This window comes from Squalius cephalus, assembly GCF_949319135.1.
Source record: "Squalius cephalus genome assembly, chromosome: 21".
In the NCBI taxonomy this organism is placed as follows: Eukaryota; Metazoa; Chordata; class Actinopteri; order Cypriniformes; family Leuciscidae; genus Squalius; species Squalius cephalus.
In genome coordinates, this window is record NC_137142.1 from 27,649,050 (window position 1) to 27,672,149 (window position 23,100).

The following is a 23,100-nucleotide window of genomic DNA, read 5'->3' on the forward strand; positions in this document are numbered from 1 at the left end:
TCCATTTGATCATTTTGTTATTTAACAGTCTTGGGGAAAGTTAAACTTTGAACACTTCATCACCTTTTTTTTGTAATATAATGTGCAATTTAATTAAAAGTGATGAGTTAAGCGACAACAGAATGGAGAAAATACTGTATGATAAGGCAGCATTTGGCATTTTGTCCGAGTGGCATATATGCAATGAATACAGTATTATATATCCTATTCATTACACCTGAAAGCACTGGCAGCGATGTACGTGCATTGGCTCAAGCAAAGGAAGGAAGAGGAAGGACACCGACCTACAAAACAAAGCTAGAAGGTCGGTTGGTGTGAGCCTCTGCCCTTAAGCTCTTAAGTAAAGTGCAGGGACATGTAGGGAGGCACAAGCAGATTCAAAACTGGCTGATTCGTCTCACGCTCCCTCTCGCACGCTTTCGAGCCACCTCGAGTTCTCAAACCTGTTCTTTTGTTTAAGCAGCTGAGCGTTACATGTCAAAACGTGATAGAAAACAAAACGAAAGATAAAGCAATGCTTTTCTTCGTGCATTAAAAACCATTCACACTAGCACTAGAAGACTGGCACGTCACAGTCTTGCCTTCCTTTCGACTGACGGGTGGTTTTGGTGCTTAGCTGGACTATCATGTATCTTAGTGACATGTCTGGTGAGTGAATGGATCATACCAGCTTTGAAGTTTAGCAGCAGAGTGCCGACCTTTAACCATCAATGCAAACCTGCAGTACTATACAGACCCCATAGAAGCCCAGGTATTTTCGGACACAGTTAAGAACAGCAAATCTACACCCTCTCCTCCATGTCCATCACCTAGCTCCAGATACCTCTCTACATTTATATGGTTGCTGTAGCAGTGCAAGATTGTGACGTACACCTGGGATTTATGGAAGGATAGTGAAGGCGTTTGTTGTATCATTTCATCTTGTTGCGGACCTGCAGCAGCGTGGGGGTCTGCTCCATGATGCGTACGAGCAGCGTGTCGATGTAATCCTCGAGATCTCGGATCAGAAGCTTCATCTTCTTTATCTCCGTCTCACGTTTCTCCAGCAGCGCCCTTCGCTTCTCGTAGTCCTCCCGCTCCTGCCTGAGCTCAGTATCGCGCTGGATCAGCAATTTAACCAGATCGCTGTGGTTCAGGTGATAGTACGAGCCTCCTCCCTCCACTAGCGGCTAAAACAAGAAAGACAAGCAAAGATTTAAATTGCAAGACTATTTTGAAGTTGAGAAAAAAAGTCACTTCTGAATTATATTTTGATTTGTGATCATGGTGATGGATTTAAATGACAACTATCATAGAAGTACACTGCAAAACCTAACACTCAAATTCATTAAATGAAAGGGGTTAATTCACTCAAATATTACTGAAACTTCATTGCACTTAATAGAAAAAGTTATGTGAACTCAATAACTGATTATATTAAGTAGAACTCAAACTGAATCAAGCTTAAGGCAGATTTCTAGTTCCCAGCATACTTTGCTTCAGACTCTGTAGAAAGAGTAAGTGTTAAATGAAATGCTATTTTATGTTTTTGCACAAGATTAATGCAGGTAGAGATCTGTTAGTGTCTATTGTTGCTATGTTGGGATTTAAAAGGTTTTCTGTTATGTCTGAGTTTTTGGGGAGTTACCATTGTGCTGAAGAGTAGAGCCTGTGGTTAGCTCGAGGATGGGCCAAAACATGATAAGACTATACACTGCTTTGTTTTAAAGTAGTAACTGCACTTACCAATGCAGTGATACGGTGCCACCAAAGTCATGTACTGTCCGAGTAGGTACTACATTTGTATTTAAACTTACTTTGCGAAAAAGGATGTTTTATTTAGTATGAATATGTGTAGTATGAATGTAATCCGGACGTACTACATCCGCCATCCATCATTATCATGTGACCTACCAGCGTCAGTTGAGTCGCTTCACCTCCATTCATAAATCCCCTCCCGTGGCCTCATGGGATAGTAAAGTGTCCATTGAATGTGCACTTCAGAATCTCGCCGGAAGTAGTAGGTCATCCGGGGACTTTTCACTGTTTTTCGAATACTATGTATTTGGACATACTACTTTGTTGGCGTTCTGTTTTTCGCACGCTATATAATAGAGAAATTTTCAATTTCAGACTGTTGTGGTATTAGCACGTTAAGCATTAGCCTGCTAAGTAGCTAGCTAACTAACAGGTAACTATAAGGGCATTGAGTCAATGGAGTTTAAATTGAATAGTTTTAATCAATTCAGTTGAGTTTCAGCAACATCAAATATTTGAGTGAAGTTTAATTGTATTTTAGGAAATATTCTTTTAGTGAACTCAACTGAAATAAGTTTACAGAACTCATAACTATTGGTTTGTAAACTTAAACGAATTGAAGCAATTGGTTTCCTCAATTGAAATTAGTTTATAGATGTACTATTTTACATTGTAGTAACTACTAGTAGTAGTGCTTGTTTTAATTTGATTAATATTTAAACATGTTTATGTTAGTAAATTAATATTTAAAGAATGTTCATCTAAATTTTAAAAAGAAAAATAAAAAATAAAAAAAATGTCTGAGCATGATAGGTTTCTACAAAAATTGCATGGTTTCTGCAAAAATTGTTTTTCAACGTTGATAATAAGAAATGCGCCAAATCAGCATATTAGAATGATTTCTGAAGGATCATGTGACACTGAAGACTGGAGTAATGATGCTGAAAATTCAGTTTTGACATTACAGGAATAAATAGAAAATAGAAATAGAAAATGGTTATTTTAAACCGTAATATTTCACATTTGTATCGTTTTACTGTATTTTTGATCAAATAAATGCAGTCTTGGTGATCAGAAGAACATGTGGGAAAATTACATCTAATACTTTAGAAATAAATAGTGCAAATATATTACTTTTACTAAAATAATGACAGAGTAGGAAAAATGTTTGCATTGTATTGAACTGTATTCAGATGCCAATAAGGAGACATGACAAGTGAAAGCTGACAAAAATGTTTTTGGGTTCATCAGTGTCAATGAATTCATGTGTTAAATCAGTTTACTCAAAAGGTAGCCAGTACCTTCTTGTCAGCATCCTGATCTGAGTGGTGACTTCGTCCTGAGTGGATGGTGGATTTAAGCTTCTCTAGTACGGAGCGACCCTCTGACCTTTTCTCATCAGGGGGTGTCAATGGCTTCACTGGGTGCGGACTAAAAGACATATTGACACAGCAAGATTAGACAGGGTACAGGGCAAAAAAAGAATGGTGATAGCTTAATATAATAAGTCAATCAATTTATTCACAATAGCACACCATTTAAGATGTTTTCAAGAAAAGCTCTTAAGGCCTGTTCACACTAAGGAAGATATCTATAATGATAAAGATATAGTTCTAAACATTGTTCTGAATATAAAAGAATAGCAGTTCACACAACAACTATAACAGCACAGAGAAACAATATAATTGGAATTACTTTAAAAAACAATTAAAACAGCAGACGAATTAACTGAATGATATCGTCCGCTGGTGTGGACGCTAATTAAGTTATTATCGTTATAATAATCTTTAAAGTTATAGTTCTTGGTGAGAACAGCCTTTAGTTCTGAGACAAGGAGATCTCTTCTAGGACACAATAAATGTTATCTTCAGTCATCATCCAACAACTCATTAGACTAGCTGCAGTAAGGGTAATCAAGCAAACAAATATGAAGCTAAAATTTACTCAGGCAAGCTTCCTGTGGAACGAACCGAGTAACTCAATTGGTTAACACCTGCTAATTGAAGTGAGGCTCCCCCATCCCAACTGTAGGATCCACAAGAGAGTGTGAGCCTATGTGTGATTGTCCATGGAGAAATCAGTAGACATGCTGCTACCACAAACAAATTAACACAAGAGAGAAGATGTGGATGAAGGGAAAGAGAGTCACCCTGCAACCCGAGAAAGTGAAGTGCATCGATTGCACATATAATAAGGAGTCCCAAAAGACACCTTGCCCAACCCCATAACACCATTTTCACAAGAAACATACCTTGCACCACATATCTGCTAAAACAGGAAATCTGTAGTTATTGAAACTGGCAAGACTGTAGAAATAGTAGATGTATGTGGAACATCAGTTTATAATGCTGTATCCCAACACCTAAATCATTTCTAGCATGGATGGACCATATGCCGGTCTTATCTGTATCAACCAATAAATGAGAATTTTTAATGATCCAATATATTTAAGCCTATACATAACAGTCAAATATTTTTTCTAGTTGGCCTGCCTACCAATAATTATTAGTTGTCAGCATTAGCCAAAATTTCCATATTACTGTGGAAATGACCAGTTTCAGTAATTACAGATTTTACCTTTAAACATCATTGAAGACAATAAGTTTTAAAGCTGAATGGAAGTGACTGGAAAGCCCAAGGAATTAAAAAAAAGATCTCCAGATGTGCCCATTAGATGTGCACCAGATGTGCCGATCTCCCATAACAACCACAACAAAACGAACTGAGACCTCACCTGCTCTGATGATCAAATGTCTGTGTTTTATCCTGGATAAAAGGATTGTATGATGTAGAATTCACAGGCTGCATAGTAGGAAGAGGAGCATGTTCTGGACGTGGTAATGACTCTGCTGTGGTAGGGGGAATTATGGGAAAGGGGAATACTGCTATATGTGGTGTTGAGGAAGCTACAGGTGAAAGGTCGAACAAAGAAGATGTAAAGTTAAGGTTGTGGTCATGCCTTGAAGCCAGCGTTGGCTCTTCACAGAGTGAAGGTGCTGATGGCTGGGGTAAAGAGGGCCAGTTCACTGGAAATAAGTCAGGTGTCTCTAAATCTTGACCAGCTGGGGTTGTCCACATTTCAGCATTTCTATCTAGACTCTCTGCAGATTCAAGGTTGGCGACTGGATTTGTGACAGTACAAAGAAGGTGCGTTTCAGTTGGCTGGGGTAGAAAGATGTTTTTCAGGCCAGAATCAGTTATGACAAGGTCCTGTGTGATACTGGAGGTTTGTTCTAATGCACAATCGGATAAAAACTCGTTAGGTTCAGTCAGCCTGGCTAAATGTAGGTTGCCCTCCGATAAAATCCCAACCGATTTAATATTATGGGATTCGTCTTTTTGCAGTTCTTGGGAATCGTTTTGTTTCGTTGGGCAGGTTTTACAGTTATTTACCAGACATGTTTCTGTATCTAATGGTGCGAGCTGAGCCTCAAGTTCTGCTATCATATCTGAGGTAACAACAATTGGCATCATATCTTTGGAAAAGTCATATTTTTCAAAATTGTCCGCTGAAGGGTTGCACTGTACCATTGCTTCATCAAAATCTGACTTTATCATGTCAGACATGTTCTCAGATGATGTATTGCATGAGGGGGCTGATTTTGGTGTAAAGGTATGTGTTTCTGGCAGGAGGTCCAATAAGCAATTTATTGGTTGAACATCCTGAGGGGATTCTGGCTTTGGCAAGACTTCTTGAAATGGTTTAATGTTTTCTTCTATGACCTGATTTTGCTTACAAGCCATTTCTGGTAAAGCCTTTACAGATGTGTCATCTTTTGGCATGGCATTAGAGATATGGTTTGGCAAGGACTCAAATTTTGAAGTGTCCTCTACAGACCAATTATGTTTGGGTTTCACATCCTGTGTGAGCTCTAAGCTAGGGGAAACTGAATCCTGCTGAGATACACAAGTAATGTACTGGTCTGATTCTGCACTCTTGTACAGGCTGTGGAGGAGCACACTGCCAGGTGAGAGCACAAAGTCTGGATCTGATGCATCCTTGTCTGTCCCTGTTCTAATTCCAGTGGTGGGAAGGAGATGTCTTACAGGATGTGTTGGCCCATTAGAATTTGTTATTTCTTGCTCTTCACTGATGCTGGCGAGTAGATTACCCGTTAAGTCATTCTTGCATGGACTTGTGGGCAATTCATTGACTTTCTGTTTGTCCTCCTGCATGTCATTAGACATGGTTTTTGAGAGCCTTGGAAAGGAAGGGCCATCAAATAGGTTCTCAGGAACAGACTCATCAATTTCAGAACGGATATCTTTACTACTCCCACCCTCTAAGAGACCATCTCCTGATTCATTCTGAAGCATGGTGTCCATAACTGTCTCTGTTTTCTCCCCATTCTTCACTGGCAAAGCAGCTGACACTAGGGAACTCGGTGCTGACTGAACATGGCTTCTTGAAAGCTCAGTGGTTTCAACTAGGGACTTTCCACTTACTGCCACAGTTTGAATGAGTGAGGCATTTGATCTCCAAAATTCTTCATCACATTGTGTTATATTACCTGGAATGATATCACTCTGTGGGGAAAGACAGGGCTCAATAGACTGGTGGTCTAGATCTCCACTTAGGGATTCAGATTTCACAGTGGACTGTTTCAGGGTGTCACCTGAGCTGTTGTCTCTACAGAATTGCAAAGGATCCTCATGGTCTATCACAGACTCAATATCTGTAGCAGACTCGGGTGCTTCGGGCCTCTGTGATGTTTCAGGATTCACAGACGCCCCCTCTGAGAACTCAATGCAGACACTATGAAGAAGGTCAACAGTGTCTGCTTCTGATAATGATGGCTGTGTGACATCTGATTTGGCATTTTGTGAGTTTAGGGACATCTTTGGTTGGTCTTTAAGAGTTGCAGCATCAGAACGGTCTTCATTCATGGAGCGAGGTGACAGTGCAGGATAAGGGCATGCAAGTGTATTCAGTTCAGAAAAATCTAAACTGGAATTTTCGGGTAAGGAGATTTCGGATAAATTCATATTAAATTCTGGGAAGCCATGTGCCCCGTGATCGGTGTGGTCAGGCTTGTCAGAACTAGAGCAAATAACATTAACATCACTCCCTGAAACTTGAATTGTGTCAGCAGCAGTTTCCTTGGGTGTCTCTACAGTACTTGCTGAAGCAGTTTGCTCTAAATCAGTTAGATCATTTGTATCCGACACCATTAAGCCACCCAAAGCACCTGAGGGCTCTTGATTATTTGTTTTCAGAAGGACAGGAGGGGGTGTAACCAAATTCCTTGTTTCATTCACCTCATCTGAAGACTTCAGTCTATCCTCAGCTAAATGTTCAAATTCATCCTTTCCCTCGAAGTGAGAAATTAAAGGATCAAATGAAAAATCCATTTGGGAAGGTCCTTTTTTGTTTCCAATCCTTAGCAAATCTGGGGTGGCATTACCGCCAGACTGTGAGCTAAAGAGAGAGGGCACATCGGGAGTTAAAGGAGCAGCAGAATGAAGCTCCTGAAAAAAAGGATTCTGCTGTGCAAATGGGAGGAAGGGATTGGCTTCAGAAAAGGGTGGAAGAGAAGTGAAGGGATTAGCGTGTTTGTCAGCCATACTCTGTGAAGGGTCATTAAAGTTCAAGGGTACAATTGGACAGATTGCACTGGCACCTGAGTGTGACCGAGGAGACACCAGCGGGCTGTGAAAGGAAGGTATATACAGTGCACTTCATTAGAAACCGTGACCTCCATTAAACCCTTAATAACAGTGAGAAACAATGATGGCCAAGTGCAATGACCAGTGAACTTCACCATTTAAAATGCAAAATCCCTAAAAAAACAATTGTGCACCATGCATTCTAAACAAAAAAGATGTTTGCTATAGGAAACTTCTAAGTAGAGGGCACTAAATATTTGTGTTAAAATTGTGTTGTGCTCAAAATCATATTTCTCATAAAACTCCTTAAAGAAAAGCAGTTTCCAGTGTGCATACTGTGGATAGTATGTTTGTTTTTGTATATATGTGATATCTTATTGACATTTTATGATGAATTTTATGTGCAGTATAAAATCAGAGCGCAAAAGGTCAGATAGTTTCCTAAAAAGCAATGCCAAACATCTGGAAATACACATGATAATATGCCATATGACAAATAATATATTACAGTTTTATAAATTTACTAATGCATACTCAAATGAAGTTTAAAGAATTAGCATGCAATAGTGCCTTGTGATGTGGCAAGCAGTACACTAAGACATGTAGAAACGCTGAGACTGAAAAGGCCATAACAAATCACCCAACCGTACTAGAGGGGGAGGTGAGCGATAGAAAAAAGAAAGAAAGCTTGAGCAAACAACAGACTTTTACAGACTGACATCTTTACCCTTTTAGTTAAGTTCATACATAAACTAAATCACTTTTTGCTTCAAGCAAGTAAACATAAGAGCGCATGTGATATTGGTTGGGGTATTTGACATGTTCCAGTAGCTAAACTTAAAAGAAATACCTATGAAATCATTTGAACTAGATGTCACAGTTAATAAAAACATGCTAGAAGCCAGTTGCTTAGGAAAATATTAACAATACTTGTGAGCTAAACTGCATTGTAAATGGTGATTTTCAAAAGAAAACTGTTTTTATGTTAGGTCAAGGCTTAACCTGTATCCATTTAATAGGTCATTAGCCATGAAGATTTAGTCTGTTATGGGACATTTCATGGGTGAATAATAACTTGATCAGCATAGATTATATTATCTTTGAGATCTATGTGTGTAAATCCGTTTATCTCACTCCAATCAGAATTTCAAGGGACTTTGTTCAAATTATTGCAGCCCAGAAATGGCACTGCTATTTGATGAATTTTTGTGGGTTTTTTTGCATTGAAATTCCACCATAAATTATTATGCAATTAATGTCAGTAACAGCAGAAGTGCAATTTTTACCTGTAAATATGTTTGTGCATAATAACTGAATATGCATTAATAAGCGCGCACCAACTAGGCTCAACAATGAGTCAATAAATTTGTATAGTAAACAGTTTATTTTTGATCTTTACATAATCAAGTATCAAATTCCAAAAGGAATTCTGCATCTTTGACAGATACAGATGCAAGTATGCAAACATGTGTGCGCAAATATGGCGCATTTAGTAGGGTCAAATGTAAGCAACTAAATTCTGCCAAAAACCCTTCCTAAGGGCCATTAGCGAAGAGTACAGATGACTGTCATTTCAATGAAGAATTGTGCAGTTTATGATAAGTCAAACCAAGTATGATTATTTTAAAGGAGAAGGTTTTACTTGGACTTTCAAAATCAAAGACACAAAAGAACAAAATTGGAAGCAAAAGTATTCGCCTGTTTTGTTTAATAAATAGGATTTAAAATAAAGTGACAATGACGTCTTCGCACATGTACCAAATGTGAAAATATGAGATGTAATGCTGCTCTCTTCTGGGTAATCTCACTTCAAGTGCCCTACAGAGTGAGTACAACATAATGAAGCTCACTGTGGAATTTGCACCAAGACCTCAGCAGGAAACTTCAACATGAGATTAATTTAATAAGCCTAGAATTCACAGACCTTAATTAGTCAATATTGCTTTCTATTTTCCTCTCAAGTTTTCATTTTTTGTAGATGTGACATAATTGCAACCTTTAGCAATTAATGCAGGGATTTGTTTAATTAGCCAGTTTTTGCAATTGCAAAAGTTAATGCAGTTTATGAGCGTGTGTGTGCACGTTTTTGTTGCACAGAAGAGGCACTTCCCTGCTTTTCAAAAACCCAAACCAAAGCTCAGAAAAATGAAACAGAGTGTGATCACCATCACCCATGAAAAAAGAAAATATTTACCAAACAATGGACAGCATACACACCTACACCAGAAACAAGAATGTAGTTATACTGGTTTAGGTCAGTGACAGATTTAAACTGATTGACTCCTCCCATTCATAGCGAACACAAACACTCCCACACACACATTCAGATCCATCTGTCTGCAATACAAAAATATCACTTTCCGATTAAAATTGAGAAATCATAGCTTGGTATTTAGGGAGAACACGTGTGAAAGAGAGAGAGAGAGAGAGAGAGAGAGAGAGAGAGAGAGAGAGAGAGAGAGAGAGAGAAAGAAAGAAAGTTAAAGGAAATAATTCAAGAGTTCAGGTTTCCAGGCAACACCTTCCTCTGCAATGCAGATGCTGAAACTAAATCTATGGCTGTATGTCACAGCGTTTACTCTCGCCGAACCACAAATACACATGCACACGCTTCTATTTGGCATCTGTAACATAAATATGGCAAAAGTAAGTTACCTGGGTTTACTGTGCGAGTCCTTGGAGCCGAACCATCCTTTGTGTTTGACTTCTACAAGTGGTTGAGCGTGTTCTGCTTCCTCTTTACTCCTGATTGGCCCTTTCCCAGCCAAATCACCTCTCTCGTGTGAAAACAGGCCCCTCCTTTTCTTGCTCTGAGTCTCTGTCTCTCCAGCAGGTATCACTGTTTCCATCCCCGCCTCATCCGTAACTCTTCCAGCATGCTCTAATGCTGCTACGATGGCAGCTTTTTCTTCCTCTCCGGGTTTATCGAATGACCAGCGACGGCCATCCACAGGGCCGCCGTTTTGCTTTTCTTCCCCACGGCGAGGGAGGTTCTGTAGGGAGAGGGAGAGAGAAGAGCCCTTCTGAAGCACCCCGAGGGCTGGGAGCTGGGGCTCAGGCCTTGGCTTTGACTCGGACTTGGATAGCCGGGTTTCTTGGGATTTCTGTTCAATTGATTGAGTTTTCTGAGGCTTAACTGGCAGCTTGGTTGCCTGTGGTTGACCTGACTGAGTTACTGGTTTGGTTGACTCTCGTTGAGGTTGCTGTAGTATGAGTGACGGCGGGTGGTGAGTAAGAGGAGACGTTTCCACCGGATTCCCGTTCACGCACACTGAAGGAAGTAGAATAGGGGTGTCGTTCTCTGACGTCACAGAATGAGGCACTGGTAAGCTGATGTCGTACATCATATGTCTGACAGGAGAAACCTGTGGTGAGGGAGCCACTGTGTGTTCTGAAAGAGAAAGAGTTTTATTGTTTTCTTAAAGTCGCACTGTAATGGAGTAACATCTTTTCCATGTCACACATCCGAGTGAAACAGATTATTGAAAAACAAAATGTAGCATGGGGACTTGATTGGATGGAGGCAGATCTGAATGCAAGTATGCAGTCGACTGTAAGAAAGGATTGGAATGACTGGAGAGTCCAGCATATGTCACAAGAGATAAGTCTGACATTTAACCCAAAGGTTGAGTTTATTTATTTAAGAAAACGAGGGATAAATCCAAATAATTTTTTTGTGGTACATACAATATAACTTAATGGGGCCAATTTTTGAAGGATTTAAATGCAGAAATGTGAAGCTTATATTTTAATAAAAGCAGGGTCACACTTATTAATAGTTAATAATGTAGTTGTTAAGTTTAAGTATTGGGTAGGATTAAAGGATGTAGAATATGGCCATGCAGAATAAGGCATTAATATGTGATTTGTAAGTACCAATAAAAAGTCAATATCCTAGTAATATGCATGTTAATAAACAACAAGTTAATAGTGAGAATTGGACCCTAAAGTGTTACCAAAAGTATATACTAGTATTAGTGCTGTCAAATTGATTAATCGCATGTAACATAAAGGTTTGTATTTCTATAATATGTATGTATGTGTGTGTGTGTGTGTGTGTGTGTGTGTGTGTGTGTGTGTGTGTGTGTGTGGACATGTTTTTCTACACCGGTGGGGTGTGTGTGTGTGTGTGTAGTGTGTATATAAGGCATATTCAAATGGCGGACTAAATCCAGAAGAACTGTGGCAACGTCTCTAAGACACATAAGTTGAGATAAATTTTTATATAGATTGAGTTGAACTTGTACTGAACCCAGGATAATCCTTTAAAAAACATCAAATGCTGTTGTGCATACCTGGACTGCTGTCTGCAGTCAGGTTGCTGCTGTTACTCGGAGAGTTGGACAGATCTGAGACCACCACGCTGATTCCTGCCGTCGGGCTGAGGCTTCCGCCCCGCGATGAAGACTCGCTGCTCTCGGAGCCCAGTGACGTGCTTGAGCGTGTGTCTGAAGACTTCCTCAACCTCCCACGCAGGAAAAAACTTCTCATCTTACTCCTGCGGATCTCCCCGCCTTCATCATCCTCGTAGTCTTCCTCGCCGCCCCCATCACTTGGCAGCCGCCCCCGCACACTTACCATTGACCCATATCCTCCAGAGACGATGGCGGAAGAGGAATCTTCTTCTCTAGAGCGTTTCTTGGCCCGCATGCGTTCTCTGAGCTTGTCGAAAGCAGAGCGAGGTTTGTCCTTCATGGAAAGGTCATACATGCTGGCCGTCAGGTTGTGCCGAGTGAACTGCACAGTCAACTGAAGCTCCCCTCTTTCCTTCTCCTTTTTGCCAGTTTTAGAATGCAGCAGGTGCCACCTATGAACAATAATGAGTAAAGAAAACTGTTAAAGGGAGGCACAAATGATATAGTGGCCAAATTTTGTTTTTAAATTTTAATGACAAGTTTAAATAAACCAACAAAATATGAGGAAAATATTTTATATATTTTAAATATTTTACATATGAGGGAAAATCAAAACATTAAAGTTGGTTAAGGTATTTATCTGACAAAATTATTTGGCAAAAAGGTTTTATTTTACCAAAAAAAAAAAAAAAAAAAACCTGAACACGGATTCGTTTTTGCATGTTCATAAGTTTGTATGACGGCCTGCCCAAAAATCATGTCCACACAATTTGGCATGTTTCATTGTGTGTTTTCACAAATAAATTTACCATATGCTTACAACATCTTTAACAAATTGTTAATAATATTTGAATAAAGGGTGAAGATGCCAAGTTTCCTAGGCCGGACATTACTTTTGGCCACTGCTGTACATCTTCTCACTCTGTTAGAACAAATAATAGGCTACTTTAAACGAGAACAATATACTAAGAGAGATCAAAACAAAGCATCAAAGTATTAGACATCTAAAAAAAAAAAAACAAGTTCATTCATTTCCAAATATTGCTAAGCCAAAAGTAATTTCAGCTATGAATGCTGACCTTGCATATCTGCAGTATTTGTATTACATTTTTACATTGTGAAACCTTTGCCATTTTTTATATTCAGTGATGTGTGATGATTTAGGAAGACACATACATACTTTAGATTAAAAAATATGAATCTTCAAAAGAATCCTCAAAAAACATAAGGTGGGCTTCAAAGGAGATCTTCAGGGTATCTACAGTCTACACCAATATTATATTGACATTATATATAACTGTAATATACAAAATAAACATTGACAGATATTATGATAATATACATTTAATTTTGAATGCTCATTTCCTATTTCTACATTTAGAATAGCTTTGCCGTCATCAAATTTCCACATGAAGTTAATCCATTGAGAACTATTCCTTTAATTTGATTGATTTAGACTTTTAAATGAAAAAAAAACAAAATGAAAAAAAATTAGTATGGATTTTAATACCGGCCATTTAACGGTTATAACATGAAAATAATTATCAGCTTATCAGTTCCTTTACCGGTATTTTAATATTACACTGAAAAATGTCTGTCTTTTGGATTGGTGGAATTGTGAGAGAAACATTATATTTCTAGCAGTCAATCTACTGAAGGTTGAACTTGAAGGATAGATTAAGTGATCTGATGTTCCAATGTTTTGCCAAGTGCCCTTTCCCCTACATTCACATGCACATACAGTTTTCATTTTCAAGCAAACACAAATACACAAGCTTTATGTTTGAACTTAGATCAAAAGGTCTCCCTGCTAAATTAATTGAGGATTTCCTGATACTCGTTTTTTTTTTTCTTCATGTAAACACATACAGACAGACACACACACACACACACACACACGCTGACAAGAGCAGAGCTGGGACAAGAAGGTCAGCTTTCTTCAATCAGCATTATCGCTTTTCTAGACACTCCAAGAGACAGCACACACACACACACACACACACACACACTAATACACAATTTTCTTATTGTTAGAAACTTGGCTGACACATTAAAAGAAAACAATTAACCAATTAACAGATGAACAGATAGGCGGATCCACCCACACATGAATGCCCATTAATTATTCACATTTACTAATAAACACATTTGGCATTAATCCAGTGCACTTCTGTTGCTGTGGTAGAATCACATTGAAGTGACACTGGGATATGTTGTTTTATATTGCAATTAGTAAAGGTGATACATACATTATTATTTTTTTCAGTGTTAAAAATAATTTCTCCAGTTCCAATTGAATATGCAGACACTACTGTATGTAGGTTGAACTATATGTAGATTTGATGAACATTATAACTTGGATTCCATCCAAATCCATATATAGCTGAAAGTGAGGAGAGAGGACGTTTCTTTTCTTGTTTTCTTTTTGCAGAGTGTATGTCACTTATAATTCATAATGTACATTTTACAACATGTAGACACATGCACACTGTCTCATTGGACTATGGCTTGAAATGAGGGTAGTTTGATGTTCTGATTCCAAAGCAAATTAAAATGTTATCAGTCGCAGTTCATCTGGGAAACACAAATATTCACACACATACACACAAACAGAAAAATATACCGGCCTTGCGATGTCATGGCAAAGTATCAAAGACTATCAAAATAATGAGTCTCTAACAGGAAATCAACGTTCTCCTTCTAGGTCTATGACGTCACTGTTTTCACAAATTCGTGTTTTTGGAGTTTACACAGAGACGATAAAGGTTTAGTTTTCAAAAGTCTGCGTCTTCAGGCCTCCAAAACCCTGTTGTCGTGTAAATGAACGGCTAAAACGCATAAAAAAGTTTTCTGTTTTTAGTTGAAAGCAGTTTTGTGTAAACGGCCCCTCAATTAATGTTAATCTCAGCATTTACTAATACATTTTTAAGATCAAAAATATCTGTCAACATTAGTTAATGCACTGTGAACTAAAATGATCATGGACGTTTTTATAAACTACCATTAACAATTGATTAAAAAATGCTGTAAAAATATATATATATATTTTTTTTTTATTGTTAGTTTGCATTAACTTTTTGTTAACAAATTAGACCTTTTTGTACAATTTTGCAGACAAAGTGTACAAGTGTTAATGTACAAAATGTGAAATAAATTAAGCCACCATTTTTCCTTTACCACCTGAACTTAACTGAAGTAAAAGCTTCTACAATACCTTTTCTGCAAAGTTTATTAAGTTACAAGAGGAATTATTAACTGTATTATGCACAATGGTGTGATCAAACAATGTCTGGCCAACTAAGTAAAAGAAAAGCAACATAAACCTACTAAACTAGAAATTAGTTACTGAATATTTTGTCTTCTTTTACTTTTTATTAAAAACTTTGTGTGGTGGTTGAAACACAAAATGTAACTGCCTGTGTCTTTGAAGAGCTTAAGATTCAAAAGCGTCTAGTCAGCAAGTCAAATCAGTCCTTTTGTTTCCTTTGTAGCATCTTTTATGTTTACCACACCAAACCAATGGGCTCCAAACACCCACTAGTTCCAGTATCAATGTGAATAACCCAGATTCAACGCTACAATCATTTCACCTCTGTGGTGAGCAGCAGACTCCTGCCCAGTGTGGTTAGATGTGGGCTTTATTACACGGCATCCAGCGGAACTAGCTCTTTCACTGTGTGGTCTTTTAAAGAAAAATTCTGTAAATACATGGAAACACTTTTTTATATCAGTGCCAAGTATAGAAAACTCACATCTGACGGATTCAAGTTTTAATCATGAAGTGCAGAGTCAAGAGTAATCTAATCGTTACGTCTTACAATGGTAATTTGCCAACCCACACACTAACTACATGATTCATCAGTACCCGACACACCTCACCTACACAAACAAGGGGAGATACCAACACGCAATCTGGAAATCACCAGGAACCAAGAAGTGAGCAACATATACAGCAAATATTAAACCCTCAGTGTCAACATTTAGTGCATTAGGTAAATTGAGAATAGAGGTCTGCTACCCAGGCCTGATGGTTTTGGCTCAAGTGTTCTTCCATGTATAACTTTGGGGTTGTAGATTATATGGGCTAAAAAATATTTATCCTAAAAATGTAACATCTTAATTTACACACATCTTTGAGTCAGAGCCTGTGAGAATCTGTGCATCTGGTCTAGTCAAAAAAGAAATAAAAAGAAAGTGAGCGATTTTGGATAGTTCACCCAAAAATTATGTCATCATTTACTCACCATCAAGTTGTTCCAAACCTGTATGAGTTTCTTTCTTCTGCTGAACAGGAAATAATATGGGTAACCAAACAGCTGATGGGCCCCACTGACTTCCACAGTATGTTTTCCTACTATGGAAGTCAATGGGTGCCGTCAACTGTCTGGTTACCAATATTCTTAAAAATATCTTCTTTTGTGTTCAATGGAAGAAAGAAATTTATACAGGTTTGGAACAACTTAATGGTGAGTAAATTTTCATTTTGGGGCGAACTAGCCTATCCCTCTATGGCTAAAATGTCATTCCTGTGCATACATTTAATTGGGAGCATTATGTAGGCCTTAGTATACAGTTACAAAATAATTATCATTGTGTCACATGACCTTGAGGTATTACTACCTATTTGTGTCTTATACAAAAAGGAGTAGGTCTACCTTTTTTTAAAACCTTTTAAATAAGTTAAACACATCCGTTCTGGTTACATCTCAACAGGAGTGGTACCAGAAGAGCACTGAAGGGCCTCTATATAATAGCCTACAAATAAATGATTTCATATTTGGTGGCCAGTTACAGGAAGTGGGGCGTATACTGTGAATAAATATCTCACAGCTGTAGAGTCTAGATATAGTGTAGAGGCTCACTCATCCACAACCACACAGGAAAATAGATATCCTCAGAATCATACACATAAATATATGCAGACTCTACACACAGGTTAAAATGCATCTTAAAACACTTTCCTCTGCATGCTACAGTGAAACGCATAAGAATATATTTTCTTTAGCCTCAGGATGAATGAGAAATGTTCAAAAATGTATAAATAAATGAAACATGAAGAAGTCATGCTCCACTGGTCTGATCAAGCATCCATCTTGAGCTATTCTGAGGCTCTGATATCTGTTATCTAATACCACAGATGCTTTTGTTATTGCTCAAAAACTCTTGGTTACTGGAAGATAATATCTTAATGTGAATGGACAAGTATGGCACATCCTGTAGCTGACAAATGGTCGTGCATTGTAGCAAATTATTTTTGTAAGTATAAAAAATGCATTTTAAAATGGTTTGAGATGCTACATGAGTTTAGTAGCTACACTGCAGTCAATGCATGTTAAATTAATTAATTAATAGTGAGATACTTTTATTTTGTTAGGAAACTTAAATGTTAACCACCTTTGAATCACTAAGATTCTAGCATAAACGAAAGAAGAGCAAACCCCATTTCGAGAAAACAGGTGACGATCTCATATTAATTTGTACCAAGTGAATCTTACGGGGGAAAAAACTATTTATTTTGAAAAAAGTAAGCATAAAAAGAGTCTATACCTAACCCCGCCCCTACACACTGGAGTGTACGCAGATCAAATGAAAAGGAGAGATCAATGAAATGAAAAAGTATGAATAAGATTGTGGAAATTCATACAAATTAGCCAAAAATTCCCCAAAAAGTGAAATAGTTACATATTGCCATGCGATTGTGCTGAAACCCACAAAAAAGGGGCATTGTGGGTAAAGAGCCCTGATGCACCTGGTAGAGTCAGCACATGACCCAAGCCTTCATTTTCCTGCTTGTGCCTTTATCTTACATAATCAGAAAGCTGACAGAGCAAAACTAGACTGTTCATTCGCATAAGCAATGACACATTACTGAATCAGGCAGATGTGAAAAATACAGATCTAAACAAGCATTTCTCAACACTGATCCTGGGCACCCTCGATATGTTTAAACTGTCAGTCCAAATCTGTTTATTTGTGTATCCGAATGGAATCTGATCTAAATGATTAACTGTCCGCACTGTGTATCGCAACTGTTCAGATCCGATTTGTGTGCCCCGCCGCAGCACACTTTCGTTATTCGAAATAGCTGGACTACTACGTCTAATGAAGCAGCGGCAGAAACGCAGGAGGCTGACATGAGCAACTTTATTCCATGCTGCCGTCTCTGCCAGTCTCAAAATTCAAAGAGGGGTTTTGACCAGGCCGACTAGCAGTGACTGGAGGACTCGTGCGGCATCACCTCATCACTGGACCACAGTGATATCTCCATTATAATTTCTGAGCGACCTGCACATCGACAACACACCCTTGTTTCTGTAATGACATCTGACGTGTTTACGTGGCGTGAGTAAAAAAGCTATGCAAAATCCAATCAGAACGGTCAGAATAAAACAGATTTTCAGAAATGAGATTTGAATAGGATTTCAAACCACATATGAACGCAGCTTGAAACTAATTTGTAAAAATTTAAACATAATTGGAGTTATATTAAAACTCTCCTGGCTCTTCCAAGCTTTATAATGGGAGTGAATGGTACCTTAGATTTTGAAGCCCACAACAGTGGGTTAATAAAGCTCAAGGGGGTTAATAAAGGCCTTCTGAAGCGAAACAATGCGTTTTTGTAAGAAAAAAAAAAAAATTTTATAACTTTATAAACTATAATCACTGGCTTCTGGGAACGACCATGTGCGAGTTGAGTTCCGGCATAAGAGTGACCTCTGACCCGGCGTAGGATGTAGGAGTAGCATAAGCTTTGATGCCTCTCGCGGTTCAAACTAATAGGGCTGAGCAACAAACTCAAGCTTCTCTTTTCTTATATCGAAATCCTTTGACATTTCTCTTTAAAATGTTTGTTTTAGACTTCCAATTCGTGACTGGTGTTTTGTTTTGCTCTATCCTCTGCGCTTCCGCGTTCATCATGCGTCGGGTCAGGGGTCACTTTTCTGCCGGAACTCGACTTGCATATGGCCGTAACCAGAAGTCAGTGATTTTAGTTTATAAATTTATAAATATGGATATTTTTCATTACAAAAACGCATCGATTCGCTTCAGAAAGCCATTATAAACCCCCTGGAGCTGTATGGATTTCTTTTATAATGGACTGATGAGCTTTTTGGGGTTTCAAAAAAAAAATGGTACAATTCACTCCCATTATAAAGCTTGGAAGAGACAGGATAATTTTTTTTATAGAACTCTGTGTTTGGCTGAAAGAAGAAAGTCATACACCTGGCACCATTTTTATTTTTGGGTGAACTAACCCTTTAACACATTTAGGCTGTCTCCCTTGTGGGACACACCCATCTTCAGGTCTCAGGGGTTGAATCAGCAGTGTTTGATGAGAAAAAAGTTCAACATTTGTACCATTGATAAGCCTCCAGAAACAGGAAAGGAAAACACCAATGAAAATTCCCCTACTTTCCTCAGTCAACATCCAGGCCCACTTAAGAGGGCGTGACTGCAGAGGAACAGATTGCAGCACTCTGAGTCTGAGCAAGACATATCCGACTGGGCTAATGGCACATATTAACCCTTATTCCTTGAGCCACAGCTGCTGCTTCAGACGTATAAATACATAAACAGTCAATGCAAAGACAAACTTACTCGTTTTTCATGCTTTTCCGATTCTGGAAGGCTTTATCTACCGGTATAACAGCCTGGCCCAGGAACACATCTAGTCCTATGAGAGCACGGTGCATAACGGTGAGGGTCAGGTCGCCACTACCGGGTGGGTACGCGTCTCGCCCTCCCTCCTCCAGGATCCCCGGCTGCAACTCGAACGCGCATTCCTCGCCCCATTCCGGGTCCGTAGTCTTCTCCATCACGCACGTGGAATATTTCTCTTTGCCCAGCTGGATGATGGTGTACACATCGCTGGTGCCGTGTTTACCCTTCGCGCGCAACCCTCGGGCCCGTAGCACAGTTACCTGCACGTGCGTTGGCACCCATCGATGCTCCTCGTCATTCTTCACCAAGGACATGGTCACCGGTGCACCGCACACGGACACATAGACAGTGGGGCAGCTGATAGCGGCTGATCTCCCGGTCGAGCGTCGCTTAGTAACCGCCAGCCTGTCGTCGTGGTCCACAGTGAAACATTTTTAAGATTCAGCTCTCGATAAAGTGGCTGGTTTGTGTCCGGGTCGGGCGGACAGGTTTCCCTCTGCAGCGTTACAGCCACCGTGCAGACCGGTCCACCGACGTCACTGCTTTATCTTCTCCGCAGGACAAGGAAGTGACTAGAAGCGGTACGGTACCCCGGCTACATCATGCTGCATGCGTGTTGCTCAAATACACGTTCTCTCGTGTGCATTTAAGAAAAGCAGTTTCACTTGGCAACCTCAGATTGAATAAACAGTCGTTCGCTGTCGAACTTGCGAAAATGCCGTCCAGGCGAGCTATCCTGCGTGAGAATCCGAACACTGCCTTACGATGACATAATATTGCAGATATACGAGGATGCGCGGAGTTTAAACTGGGAACCGCTCTGATACAGGGCAGGGTTTTAACCCTCATGCTATCTTGAAAAACTTCACCCACCAGGATTCTCTTGTCAATTTTGGGCCACATTGAAAACCATTAAAAATGAATGAATTCTTTAGTAGGATGTCATGTTCAAAAATGTGTTAGTTGTTGAAAGTTAAAAATAAGAAGATAAATAATTTAATATTGAAGGAGAGACACAATTTCTATACAAATAAATGTTAAAAAAAACGTTGAGACTCAACTTTGGCACATGGTGTTTCTCTTCCTGGTTCATTTCAGTCATTTCATAATATCTCATTTAATAACAACTTATGTATTATTGTGCATTTAGTTTATTAGAGCTAACACTCCCCATGTAGTTTTAGTTTTAACACAACTAAAGATTTTAGTTAAACTTAAATAAGGGATCTTTTCAATACTAATGATAGCCTACACTTAATAAAATGTTTAAGGTAGTTTTAGAGTTTTTAGACATTGTTTATATCACTAAGCATTCCACATAAACATTACAAATTTAATTATACATATAAACTCACTCACTCACCCTCAACCTAGTTTAAAAGGTTGAAATATGTCTTACTTCCTGTTGGGGTCCTAATTAGCAGCATCAAGGATCCCCAAGAGATTCCCTTTTTTTAAAGAATTTTTGGGGACAAAATTTTACATTTAATGTGTAATATGACACCACAGGACAATTTCCACATTTTAAAAACAATAAAATGAAAAACAATGAAGCATCTGTTTACACCAAGGTATAAAAAGGTAGATTACAGAGTAGATTGTGGTAGATACTGTTTGCACCAAATAGCAGATATAGCATCCTGTTTACAATATAGCGATATATGATTTTCACACAAATTATAAACAGAAGTAACATGCTATACTAAGGTTATATTGTCTGAGCAATGGTTGGAGGATTTTGTTAATATAGCCTTTTCCAATATTTGCACTTAGAGCAAGGAGATTTTAATCAATGATCAGTCATGAACCGGAAACTTGTTGTCACGACCTCTGACACGTGAAGTGGGTTTGAAGCAATGCACTAAAATAGCACTGACAACCACAACTTCAAAGGGTTAGTTCACCCAAAAATAAAAATTCACCTTCATGTCACTCAAAACCCATGAGTGTTCATTGATATTTGGAACACAAACAAAGATATTTTTAATGAAACCTGAGAGATTTCTGTCCGTTTATTGAAAGTCCATTTGCCCAAAACTCTGATGCTTCAAAACATTGAGAAAGAGATTGTAAAATAAATCCATATGAAACTAGCAGTTTAATCCAAGTCTTTGAAGAAACACTATCACTTTGTATGATGAACTGATTTAATTTAGGCTTTTATTCACATATAAACATGAATCAACAAACATATATAGCACTCAAATTTGGTAAACGGAACCTCAAGCATAAGAACCAATGAGGTTCATTCTTGCGCATCAAGCAAGTACGGTCGAGCTTCTGTTTACCAAAATTGATGTGCTCTTTATGCTTGCTGATCAATGTTTATATGAATAAAAGCCTATTAATTCACGCCTCTTAAGAGGACTTGGATTAAACTGCCCTATTCATTTGGATTTATTTTACAATCTTTAATGAAATATTTGAAGCATTCGAGACAGAGTTTTGGGTGAATAGACTTTCAATGGAGGCACAGACAAAAACCTCTCAGATTTCATTAAAAAGATCTTCACATGTGTTCCAAAGATAAACAAAAGTCTATGGGTTTGTTTCAACAAGAGAGTGTGAGTAATTTATGACAGAATTTTCATTTTTTGGGTGAACTAACCCTTAAATTGTAAGTTTAATAATGCAATAATCTCAATCTCTGCTCTTGCTTGATGACATTACATGACAATTAAAAAAGAGAATAAGCTGCCTCCCTAATGATGTCTTACTTTAGACCTAATTAACTTCTAACTATGCTATTCTTAGAGATAAGATGTCTCTTTCCACAAGATTCCCTTACATGCGCATTGTCCTCACTTCGATCAAACACACACACTCACACTAAACATTTGTGCACGCTTGCTAAATGACAGTGGAGACACAGAGGTGCAGCTGACATTCATAAGCACACTATCTGGGCCAAGAGAAACACACACACATGGACACTCTCTCACACATACTTATCTGGAAAGGGTTCAACTCCAGCACCAAAGTGCAAATAGACCACTTACAGTCTAAACTGGGTAATTAGATCCTTAATCAGGGATCAGAATCACAGAGTGGCTTCTACATAATGAAATTCCTCATTCTTCTGAACATACTCATATTCAACCTGACCCAGTCTACTTTCAAGCCTTGAACAGCTGTGACTGACACACTTCCTGTCACTCAGAAATAAACACTTGCACGTACACACAGACTCTTTCCCATGATCTAGTCGTCAAGCATTTCTAACAAGCAAAATATAAGACAGAAGAATCTAAATAGTGAAATTTAATTAATATATATAGGCTAGGTCGAATTTTGTCTAACATGTATATTTGCACTTAGGCTAATGCATTTTGAAAGCAAAGAGTTTAATGGTTGGTCAGTCATGAACTGAAAACCTGGTCGAGGCCTTTGATATAGCCTATATATCCTTTGTTAAAAGTATAGTTCACCCAAAAATTTAAATTTGTCATCATTTACTCACCCTCCTGCTGTTTCAAATCTGTATGAGTTTCTTTCTCCTGTTGAACACAAAAGAAGATTTTTTTTCCTACTATGGAAGTCATTGGGTGCTGTCAACTGTCTGGTTACCAACATTCTTCAAAATATCTTCTTTTGTGTTCAACAGAAGAAAGAAACTGTAAAGGTTAGAAACAACACGAGGGTGAGTAAATGATGACACAATTTTCATTTTTGGGTGAACAATCCCTTTAAGGTAAAGATTACAGTGATGGAAAAAGCCCATAAAGGCAGTGAAGCCTCG

The 23,100-nt window shown here is 38.5% G+C and overlaps 1 protein-coding gene across 3 annotated transcripts; it reads right to left on the reverse strand.

Moving 5' to 3' along the window:
• rab11fip5a (RAB11 family interacting protein 5a (class I)) lies at positions 1-19,999 on the reverse strand. Of its 3 annotated transcripts, none has more exons than XM_079855273.1 (6): positions 19,299-19,880; positions 11,640-12,151; positions 10,000-10,735; positions 4,472-7,156; positions 3,039-3,168; positions 1-1,169 (listed from the first exon to the last, which is right to left on the reverse strand). In XM_079855273.1, the coding sequence occupies exons 1-6, from the start codon at positions 19,673-19,675 to the stop codon at positions 912-914; spliced, it is 4,698 nt and encodes a 1,565-aa protein (XP_079711399.1). In that variant the 5' UTR covers positions 19,676-19,880; the 3' UTR covers positions 1-911. The 3 variants fall into 3 exon arrangements, with proteins under 3 accessions (XP_079711399.1, XP_079711398.1, XP_079711400.1); XM_079855272.1 differs by having other exon boundaries at positions 4,472-7,387; XM_079855274.1 differs by lacking the exon at positions 4,472-7,156 and having other exon boundaries at positions 19,299-19,999.
• Between the last annotated feature and the right edge of the window lie 3,101 nt (positions 20,000-23,100).